This window comes from Leucoraja erinacea, chromosome 12 (genome assembly GCF_028641065.1).
Source record: "Leucoraja erinacea ecotype New England chromosome 12, Leri_hhj_1, whole genome shotgun sequence".
NCBI classification, from domain to species: Eukaryota; Metazoa; Chordata; class Chondrichthyes; order Rajiformes; family Rajidae; genus Leucoraja; species Leucoraja erinaceus.
Genome location: NC_073388.1, coordinates 54,028,519 through 54,039,780, shown reverse-complemented (window position 1 = coordinate 54,039,780; position 11,262 = coordinate 54,028,519). Strand labels below are relative to the sequence as shown.

Below are 11,262 nucleotides of genomic sequence, written 5' to 3'. Positions count from 1 at the left end.
TGTCTTACCCATCACCCTTGACCATCCTCATTCCAATGTGGTCCTGAACAGCCTGTCCTCAGCAGAGGCATAACCTTTGTACACAACGACCCACACCATCAACATTCGTCTGAGCCCAACATCAGTGACCTTTTCATTCATTCAGCACCACAACGCCACATGCCTTTGTCTCTGGCAAGGACAACACCTTCTCCAGCCCCCACTCCTCCTCCTCCTCTTAGACTGCCCCGAACCAGCCTTCTCCCCTCTCTCATCCTTTTCATCTCACAAATGCTGCAGGGACCATTGACCGTCTCGTCTTCTCCACTCCAATATCACCTCGTCCAAACGTGCAGCCCTCCACTCACTCAATACCAATCCATAGGTCTAAGGAAGGACCCTAATCTGAAACGTTATTGGTCTATTCCCTCCACACTTTTTTTTTTTTGCTCATTATAAGGGATCCTTAACCTTCATTCCATCATAGTGAACTTAATGTGTAGGAAGGAACTGTAGATGCTGGCTTAAACCAAAGATAGGCACAAAAAGCTGGAGTAACCCAGCGGGACAGGCAGCATATCTAGATAGAAGGAATGGGTGACGTTTTGGGTCGAGACCCTTCACTTAATTTTAATTTTTACCTTACCTATTAAATTTGAAATGAAAAAATAATACAGATGTACCAACCAGAGGTGGTTTTTTGAACAAATTTTTCAATATATTTCCAATTACCAGCATTTGGACATTTTTCCGTAGCTCACAGGAGGTTCTGGTGGTCTTCCACGATGAAGAGCAGCGAAGGCCGAACCTTTCCACACTACATGTTTGCAATCTGTAGGTTAAACAAACACCAAAACTTTTTTTAACCCAATTGCTGGTATAAATGTTTTACTGGCAAGACCTGCATTTGTACATTTGAGAAGATCGTGGTGAACCACCTCCTTAAACTGCTACAATGCAAGAAGCTACCCCCAATGATGTTAAGATCTAAAATTCTATCCAAACAACAAAGAAGGAACAATAGCATATTTCCACAGCAGTATGTTTTGTGGCTTGCATGGTAATTAAAGCATACTAAAACCAACATTCTAATTAAAATAAAAAGCAGCCAGGCAACATTTGTGGGACAAATAGCTAGTCGTTTAAGGTTGATACCCACTCTAAATGGTTGGAAAATGCCAACTCAAATTCTTAACTACTCTTCTGAATGTAACATTAATTAGGGTTGATGTTCAGAGGCCGCACCTTACTGCAAAAGACCAAAATAAACCCTCCAAGCACAGGAATATACTAGCCCAAATTTCAGATAAGAATGGGGAATCTGCCGCTCCATTAAATAAAGCACGAAAAGAAAAAATAATATCTATCACTGACATATGGAGAAATGCCAATTCCCAGCTCTATCAAGACCACAAACTATCTCAAACGTCTGTGCAAATTAGGTATAATAATGACATGCATCCGTGTGCTTTTGAATAATCTGCTTTTGCCATGAGATTCTATCTTTAGTAACCCCATCCATAGATTTCCTAGAAAAAATAAGGTTCACAACGCACAACAGACCAAAAACATTTCTATGAAATAACCAAAACAATTAAATTCAGAACTCATTTCATTGTCAAAATCAGTAAGGAAACCTAAAATAGAATCATCCATTTTATTTACCTTTTATAGTCCGTAACAATGACTGTCGCCCAACTCCCAGTAAGGTTTGCACTCCAGGAACACTGGGTGGGATTTCCTTATCCAACAGGGGGCCAATCCGTTGACAGATTTGCAGCAAGTGATCTGAAGATACATGTTTGTTGGCTAATACCTAAAATCAACATTCAAATACTTTGTTAAATGGTTTCTAATTGTTGTACAGTGGCATTGTACCCGAGCAGTCATTGGGAATGTAAATATAATCCAAATGTAAATTAAGAATAAAGATTTAAAGCACATGGTAAATACAAACAAAAATAATCTGCAGCTCTCCTGTTCCACAATACTTTCAAAATTAGTTTTCAAAATATTCGCTTACATTTATTGTTTTGCTTTCTATAATATGAATGAATGAATAGTTTATTTTGGTCATACATTAAAAAGAACAAATCTTTTACAATCCGTGTGAATATGAACCAACATTGTGTCCATTTCACACAACATTCACATAATCAATGACCGAAAAAGGAATAGGCTGAAGCCACAAAGCTTATTTTTGCCTATCCTATACAATCCATAAGATAACCCAGAATATCAGCATTACAAAGGAAAGAACAAAAATAAAATCTAAATATAATTTGGTACAAACTTGCAAGGAAAGTTTTGAAGTCACATAACAGTTATAACAAAATATATTAAAAGCCATGGCAAAAGGAAATTTAGTTCACAATTCACAATATCCAATTGCTTACACATGAATAGTCAGTTGGCATATTTCCATCTGTAGATGGTAGAGGTACAGCTAACAAGTTCTGAGGAATCCATAGCATGTACAGGTGCACAACCTTTATCCGAAATTCCGGAAACCGAAAAGCTCTGAAAATCGGACATTTTCGGTCCTGGAAAAAAGGGAGGGTATATTGCCCGGGAGAGTAGGAATCCCTAGACCTAGTACAGTGAGCGTCCACCGAGGGTCGCCCGGAGAGGTTCCGCGGTCACCTCTCCGGATGACCCGCGGTGGACGCTCACTGAACTAGGTCTAGGGATTCACAAAAATGCTGGAGAAACTCCGCAGGTGCAGCAGCATCTATGGAGCGAAGGAAATAGGTAACGCTTCTGGTCAAAACCCTTCCTCAGACTGCCCTATCAGTCCCCCCTATCAGTCTGGGGAAGGGTTTCGGCAAAGGGAGGGGAGAGAAGGGAAAAGAGAGAGGAAGGATCTGCCGGACATGCTGTGTGTGTGTGTGTGTGTGTGTGTGTGTGTGTGTGTGTGTGTGTGTGTGTGTGTGTTTGTTTTTTTTTGGCGGAGTCTGAGGGGAGAAGGGGAGGAGAGAAGGGAGCGAAGGGAGGGAAGGGAGGGAAGGGAGGGAGGGAGGGAAGGGAGGGAAGGGAGGGAGGGAAGGGAGGGAGGGAAGGGAGGGAGGGAAGGGAGAGGTCCAGCGGCGGGAACGGATGCCCGGGTCCGGGCGTGAGCTCAGTCCGAGGTTTGTAAACGTTGCTGCAACCCCCGGCCCGGCCCTCCGTGTATTGTTCACCGTGTTTTCCTGGAGAGAGGGGGGAGGGCGGGAGCCGGGGCTGTGTGCGTGAAGCACGGCGACTAGAGGGATGGGAGAGCTGCCCCAGGAGCGTGAGGGCACCTCCCCCTTCTCCATTCCACCTCACACAGACCTCCACATCTACCCCTTTCTTCCCCCTCTATCTCTCTACTCTCTCTCGGCCCGCAGCGATCTGCCGGACATGGTGTGTGTGTGTGTTTGTTTGGCGGAGTCTGGGGAGAAACGCCGGCACTAAGAGCGTGGGAACACGCGGACAGAACGGACAAAAGCAACGATCATAGGTCGGAATAGGTGACCAAAGATCTTTGTCGGGGACATTTCGGGTCGAGACCCCTCTTCTGACTGACTCAGGGGAAAGAGGAGCAAGAGCTATGGACGGTACTAAGGACAAGTGAATGGAAGATATACCGATATCTCCCGTTTCCCTTTCCCTTGACTATCAGTCTGAAGAAGGGTCTCGACCTGAAATGTCTACCAACGCTGCCCTATGAACGTTGCTTTCGTCCGTCTGTCCACGCTTTCCCTCGCTCTTGGTGCCGGCGCTTCTCCCCTCATGGCAGCTATTGAAAAAGTCGACCCGAAATATCACCTATTTCCTCCTATTATCACGTATTCCTCATCAGAGATGCAGCCTGATCCGCTGATTTACTCCAGCCTTTTGTGTCTGTCTTCGGTTTAATCAGCATCTGCAGTATGTGCCGTTTAAAAAGTACAAGGCATGTGCCGTTTAAAAATGAAGTGATAAAAAACATTTAAAACATTTAACAACACCTAAACTGTTCCCTCGCAACGCTGCGAGAGGCATAACTGAAGTCGGGTCGGGGTTACTGAAATGACGGAGGTTACGCTCCGGTGCGGACTACGCGTCAGTTCATTGTATTTCGCAGGAGTGGACCATCTTGCGCGCTATAAGATATTTGCTCCAATTGATTTGATTACTCTAGCGCGGGGCCCCCTTAGGCGCGGGGCCCAATTGGGAGAAATAGGTCCTATCGGCTAAAGGCCGGCCCTGACCGGGTAATTGCCGGGATCGAGGCGCAAACTCGCGACCACGAGCCGAGCACTCTACTATTGAGCCACATATTAAAATCTACGCTAAAAACCTTCCGTTCGGAAAACCGAAAAATCCCGAAATCCGAGAAGTGTCTGGTCCCAAGGCTTTCAGATAAAAGGTTGTGCACGTGTATTGCATTTCTAATGGTGACTAACCAAGTTAATTCTGAAAAAAAAAGTTTACCATATTGTCAACAACCAAAATTGATATTGATTAATCAAGTAGGGTGACCAATAATTCTGTGTCCTTGCTATGGTGCTGTAGTCTACAATGGAGCTGAAGCTACTCATTTACATCCTTACCAACAACCAAATACCGTCAACAGCTACCTCCTCCTTATCATTATTAATGTTTGAGGCTTTTACTATTCTTTGGTAATAACTTTAAAATGGAGCATGGAACACAACTTCAGTTATATTTTGACTTGGGTCACTGTCTGATATAGTACATTCTTGAGGATGCAGATATCTTCCATGTGTACATGTCTGCCCAGCATGTGCTTAATGAATGCTGGGATGCAAGGCATCTATGTCTCTGACAAAACAATTACGTTGAAAACCTTATTTTCCCTTCAATGAGATGCCAAGAATACATTGCAGACAAGAAGCAGAACCTGTAGAGTCTTCATTCTTGACACTATACATACTCACTGCCACACAGCAGATCTTATTGATCAACATCTCAGTCCTGGAAGTTAAGTGATTTGCCTTTCCAAAGTAATATTGCATTCTTTAAGATAAATATTGGCCACCTCAATGGACCCAAGATCAAAAATTCTTCTTCTAGTGAAATGTTTTTAATGCTGATTGCAGATGAAGACACAATGCCACATCCCATAACTGCAGTTATATTCACACTAGTACCAAGGGAGAACATGGTACAAGCATGGAAAAGAAATGTGTAGGAAAGAACTGCAGATGCTGGATTAAATTGAATGTAGACACAAAATGCTGAAGTAACTCAGCGGGACAGTCAGCATCTCTGGAGATTCCATTCCTTCTCTCCAGAGATGCTGCCTGAGTTACTCCAGCATGTTGTGTGCACCATGGAAAATAATTGATCCATAAGCTGACCTTCTGTCCAAGTAATGAATGCAGCACAACACAGAACTTGCTGCACTTTCATCAATCTAAAAAGACTGAAAATGTTCTGCCTAATTCTGTATTCGAATGGTTTTCCTGTGGAAATGGGCAAACAGCAACTCAGGAGAGCAAACAAAAGATGCCAAAAGTAGAGGCCTAAATATCCAAATCTTGAAATGACAAGCAATGGCTTTGGGGGCCATAACACAGACTCATTTTTCAAACACAAAACTACCAAACTCAAAAGTGTCATGCATGCTATGAAAATCACCAGAGAGGTTTGGGGTTCAACCATTTTCTTTCTAGCATCAGGTGGAGTCCATGGTACTGGCATTACCAAATCCACAAAAGCAAAGAAAAGTACAGTTTGCTCAGTGAACTTTTTAGAGCTTTGCATGAAGATAATATTTTCTATCAGGGATTTCCATAGTTGGAATTGAGGCGTCATGAAATTCAAAAAGATTGTGTGCACTTCTTAATAAATCATCAATGCCTTAAAAGTCATCTTATATACTGAGCTCAATCATTGCCTGAAAATTACTGGCACAATTTCATAAATTCTTAAATTGCTACAAATGGGCCCCAGAATAAAACAGCATTTTCTTGGCTTTTATATTATGTACAACTATCTTGCAACAAGTCAACATGAACCAGGCCTTCAACCCAACTTGTCTGTGCCGACCAAGTTGGCATATATGGCTATTGCCTGCATTTGGCCCATATCCCTCTAAATCATTCCTATCCAAGTCTTAGTTTAGCTTAGCAATACAGCGTGGCCCACCAAGTCCATGCTGACTGGTGATCACTAGTTCTACCCTATACACTAGGGACAATTTATAGAAGCCAATTAACCTACAAATATGCAAGTCTTTGGAATGTGGGAGAAAACCAGAGCACCCTGAGGAAAATCCATGCATTCACAGGAAGAAAATACAAACTCCGTTCAGACAAGCACCCGTAGTCAGGATCGAACTCGGGTCTCTGACGCTGTAAGGCAGCAACTCTACCACTGCGCTAACAACACATTGTTTGTCATTACAAGATTTAGAAGAACCTGGTATCAGCTTCATTTTAGTTATATGACAAACATTGGACAACTAAACGTCAAAACTCAAGGACAGGATCCAGCTATGGCATGTGGAATGGCATGATAAAGTGACAATTCTCTCTCGTATCTACAAATCCCAATTGAAAAAACCCTGCTTCAATCAGACTAATAACAGACAAGTGTAATGGATGCAAGTTTATTGATTGCAAATAGGAGAAATAACTGATACTACGGAGCGAAGTACCTAGGCATCTTCAATAATGGGCTCATACCTAGTCAGCAATATACTAAAACATTACATTTTCTTGCATCGCTGGATAAATGTTTTACTAAATTATATTAATAGCTGTTATATGTAATTGATCATTAATACCTGCCACCAACATCTTTTATACATTGCTGAAACTTCAATTATGGTATTAAAGTAGCATTTTTTTATGACACCCTGTACATGGAACTACAGATGCTAGTGTTCACAAAAGATGACAGTAACTCAGTGGGTCAGGCAGCATCTCTGGAAAACATGGATAATTGATGTTTCAGGTCGGGACCCTTCTTCAGACTGATTTTTTTTAGAACTTTCGAGTTTGTCCAAATGACTACAGAAAATCTATTACTTTTAAATAATATCATAAATATATCAAATGGATTTTAAGAATTAGTCTACAAGACACAAAATATTCTTTTAAAGCACATGCAAATAAAATGAAAGCATATAAAGAAGATAATCAATTAATAAATTTCATTTTTAACCAATGAATATGAACACACTTAACACGAGGACAAGAAACATATTCAGTTATTCACTGAATGATTTATGGCATCCCATGTTAAAGTGTCAGAAATAGGTCAGATTCTGAGCAGAAAAATCTCTTGCTTCCAAACAGCTCTACGTTCACATTTGCATCATTTTAAACTGCTATTATTTGTTCGATTATTAATGAAATGAAGTGGATAATCACTAACACACATCATTAGTTTTAGAATATCTGTTAAATGTTTCTACGTAAATTTAAAGGTAACTAATACAGGGGGGGGAAAGGTCACTGCCATAAGATATTCCAGCTGTCTATTATGTGCAGTCAGTCCAAGGCAACTGATGAATTTTCAGACGTGATCGACATTAGTTTCCTGTGTCAGGCCTGCTTGCCAACCCGCCTATAGGAGACGCCGTCACGTTTCACCGTACCGCGGCAGCAAATCAGAGGCGCACCCCGATTGGACCGAATCGCAGTATCCCTACATAACCTATTAACTCCCAAACCACAATAAACGTACCATAATAATTTTGTTTAAACTAAAATCGCTTTGTTCTAATTCATTGTAGTTATAATTTCACCTCGCATTTTTTGGGTACAACTGCCGCAATTTCAAAGGGGGCTATCAAGCGAAAAGCTACTAAACTTTTGTTGATGCCATTTATTTTTAAAGAGATTTTCTTTAAAGGCAGCTTTTTTTTTTTGCGGGAGATTTAACTCCTCCATAAAATACAGCAATAAAAAAAAGTTTGTATTCCTTCCGTTTCATTTTGCCGAGCGCTTTTGTTAACTCTCACCAGGCTCTCAAAGCTCATCCGATGCTCCTTCCCTTCCCAGTCCAGACGCCGAGGGACCAGCTAGAGGATGGAAATGTGAAGAGTGAGTGAGTGAGTGAAGCAGGAAGCGCCGGTGAGAGCAACAACAAATCCGCCTCGCAGTGTTTTTACCTGATATTCCTCCAACTCCTGGATCAGGACCTGCGCGAAAAGAACCGAGAATGAAATAAACATGTTTAAAATATACATATGCAGTTTGAAAAAGTGATGGGTTTGACTTACCCGCGCCGATTTCTGACAGGGTCCAGCGAGGAGGAAGCGGGCGATCAAGTAGTAGAGCTCTGCCGAGTGAGGTGGGGAGAGAAAGGAAGAAAGTCAAACAGGGCGCCGGCTCTCGCGTTTAAAACATGGTTTTCTATCTCCTCTCACCACCACCACCGCCGCCGCCGTCAGGGAGAGCGGGGGGACACAGGCGGCGACACTTACCGCACTCGAGCTGCGATACTCGGCTGCAGTCGGACATGTTGAGGCTGGGCCCGGGCTGGCTGGGGTCGGTCGGCTGGTGCTGGTATTAACGCTACACACGGCCCGGGCTCGCTGTGGACGGCCGCCTGGTGTTGGTGCTGCCCGGGCTCGCTGTGGACGGCCGCCTGGTGTTGGTGTTGGTGTTGCCCGGGCTCGATGTAGACGGCCGCCTGGTTGATGTTGATGTTGATGCTGGCGCTGCCCGAGCGCCACACGCTCCGATCGCCATTCAGGGGGCACGCCGGCCCGCCTCCTCACCACCCGCGCTCAACCCGCCCACCGCCAAATAATCCTCCACATCTTCCCCTTTACCCTCTCCCTTTCCCCTCATAACCCACCGTGGCTATGGCTAGATCTCTTTGGCTCAATCGCTTCCCCACAATAACATTCGTTAAAAAAAAGGGATTTAACGCCTAACGTAAATTTATTTTATAAGGAGTGGCGGAGGGATACGTTTATTTTCTGTAACTCGTCCGGCTTGAGGCAACTGAACGTGATGGCGGAAACAGCTGACTTGATCGACATTGGAGGCAGCCAACGGACAACACGGCAGCTGTCTTTAACTGCTTTAAAGAGCCTGCTCTGGGGCGGGACTGTTGATAATAAGAGGTGTTTAATGTTCATCAGGCCTGACAACTGGGCAGTTAACGGCTGAACCTTGTTGAACTAGTGTTTTGCGATGTGTTAGTAGTAAGCTTGTACCTGGACATGAAGTCTCTGCACCTGGATGGGTGGGGAAGTGCTGTACCAACCAGGGTTGCTCAGACTCGAGTCGTGGTCTTATTAAAGCCATCATTTTCTGGTGGTTCTCAAAGTCCGTGTATTGTGCAACGGGTTACCGAGGCAGTGTTATTGCGGAATTCTCGAATACAATGAGGGAAATAGTTGGGGTAACTATTAACTTGCTATCTTTATCTTTTTCCGGAAGCGATGTGTTATCGAAGTACTGAATGACTAATATGTTTTCAAAGAAACTCGGCTTATTGGGTTTATCTTTATTTGTTAATTACCAATATCGATAAGAGGTTTCGTTTATTTTCATTGCCTTGTGTTGTTTAAATCTGATTTGATAACATACATAAATGGATCTTTTTCATCTATATTTATGTTCGCTCTTTCTATATTGTCATAGTACATCACTGCACTTTGTTCCATATTTTTGAAGTATTTGTCCAGTTTGTTCCTCACTGTTCCTGTTGAATTTGGTTTTGTCACATTTCCAAACAGTGGCACTCCTGATGGCTGCAATGTACAGTTAAAACATCATTAAAATGTCTGTCTTTTTTTCCAGTCACCTTAAAATCTGTTTATTGATATTTTTGCTGGTAAAGTAACGTTTATTGATATTTTTGCTGGTAAAGTAACATTTCTTGTCATCTACTTCTCAGAAAACAGTTCATGATTTTTCTGTGTCTGTTTTCCTCTTGCTCTTTTTCCTCTTGGACTCTTTTTGGAGTGCAAACGTAGAGATTATGGAGACTAAGAAACTGCAGATACTGGTTTAAAACAAAACATGTGCTGGAGTAACTACTTCACCCGCCAAGTTGAGTATTTTGTGCATCTTCTGCTGAGTTATTCTAGAACTTTGTGTATAACTATGAAATTGTGCCCTGTTTAGGTTCCATCTATCAAGACAGTAAGAAAAATGTGAATGCTTTGCCATCCTAATTTTTAATCTGGGTGTCTTCCTGTTGCCTCTGATGTGGTCTTTGATTTCACTATTGCATTTGTGGTGTTTAAAAAAGCTAATGATCAGTTTCATAAACCCATAATGACTTTATCCTTTTTGTTTATTTATTTTGTTTAAAACAAAACTTTATTTGACATGTGTCTTTAAAACTGCTGACATTCATTTATTACGATGTACTTTTCCAAATGATAGCATTGGAATCCCCTCCAACCATTTGCCTGGCTAGCCTGTAGCTTCAATATTTCTAACATTTTTCCAAGTCTTTCCTACTAGGTTTTACTACTATTTTCATTGCTGGAACTTTTAATACTTCACCATCCTTTGTTCACGAGCAAACGTGTAATGTACCAAGCATTGCTTTATTATTTTGGTCATAAACCTTTCTCAATGGGAATAAGCATTTAAATTTGGTTTAGTTTAAAAACTCCCGATGAAGGATCTTGACTTAAACATCGACTGTCCATTTCCCACCACGGATGCTGCCTGAGCGTCTGAGTTCGTGCTTTAAAAATTAACACAAACCAGCATCTTTGAGATTTTGGTCACACTAGCTATATATCTCTAGTATCTTTGCTATATATAATTATAAACACTTTGAAGGGTCAGCCCATTGCCTGTTCTATTCATCGTGGCCATCTCATAGCTGCTTTTTCATTCCAATGTGGTGACCCACTTGCTACACGAACCCTCAGCAGTCGGGGGTACGGTCACGTGACTGGGCAATGGCAGGGACGAGTTGTCACGGGGTATAGGGGTGTGTCCTGGTGTGTATATATATATATATGTGTATATGTATGTATGTATATGTGTATAATGAACCCCGGGTCAACCCTCTTCTTTTCTTTTTTTTTCTCTTCCTCACGCTTTGCGTGAGTGTCCTGCCACCTCAGCAGGAGCACAGCTCGAGCCCACAAGGCAACAGCCTCGTGGCAGCAACAACAATTTTGTGTTGGGACCAGCATGTATGTATTTCAAACTTATTAAACCTAAATAAAGTAACCCATTTGTTCACGACGTTTGGTGCCTCTACCGTGGTGACCTTGTGTCTGCAGCCGACAGCCCAGCTCTACGATAATTAACGCTATGGATGCAGCCGTCAACTCTGCACTGCACCCGGATGCCGACTTAGGCCCTACCGTCGGGGTCGGGC

The 11,262-nt window shown here is 42.5% G+C and overlaps 1 protein-coding gene across 1 annotated transcript; it reads right to left on the bottom strand.

Moving 5' to 3' along the window:
• Nucleotides 1–707: 707 nt before the first annotated feature.
• LOC129701957 (bromodomain and WD repeat-containing protein 3-like) lies at nt 708–8,840 on the bottom strand. The gene is made up of 6 exons (XM_055643401.1): nt 8,384–8,840; nt 8,180–8,238; nt 8,069–8,098; nt 7,919–7,978; nt 1,645–1,795; nt 708–811 (listed from the first exon to the last, which is right to left on the bottom strand). The coding sequence occupies exons 1-6, from the start codon at nt 8,418–8,420 to the stop codon at nt 708–710; spliced, it is 441 nt and encodes a 146-aa protein (XP_055499376.1). The 5' UTR covers nt 8,421–8,840.
• Nucleotides 8,841–11,262: the final 2,422 nt, after the last annotated feature.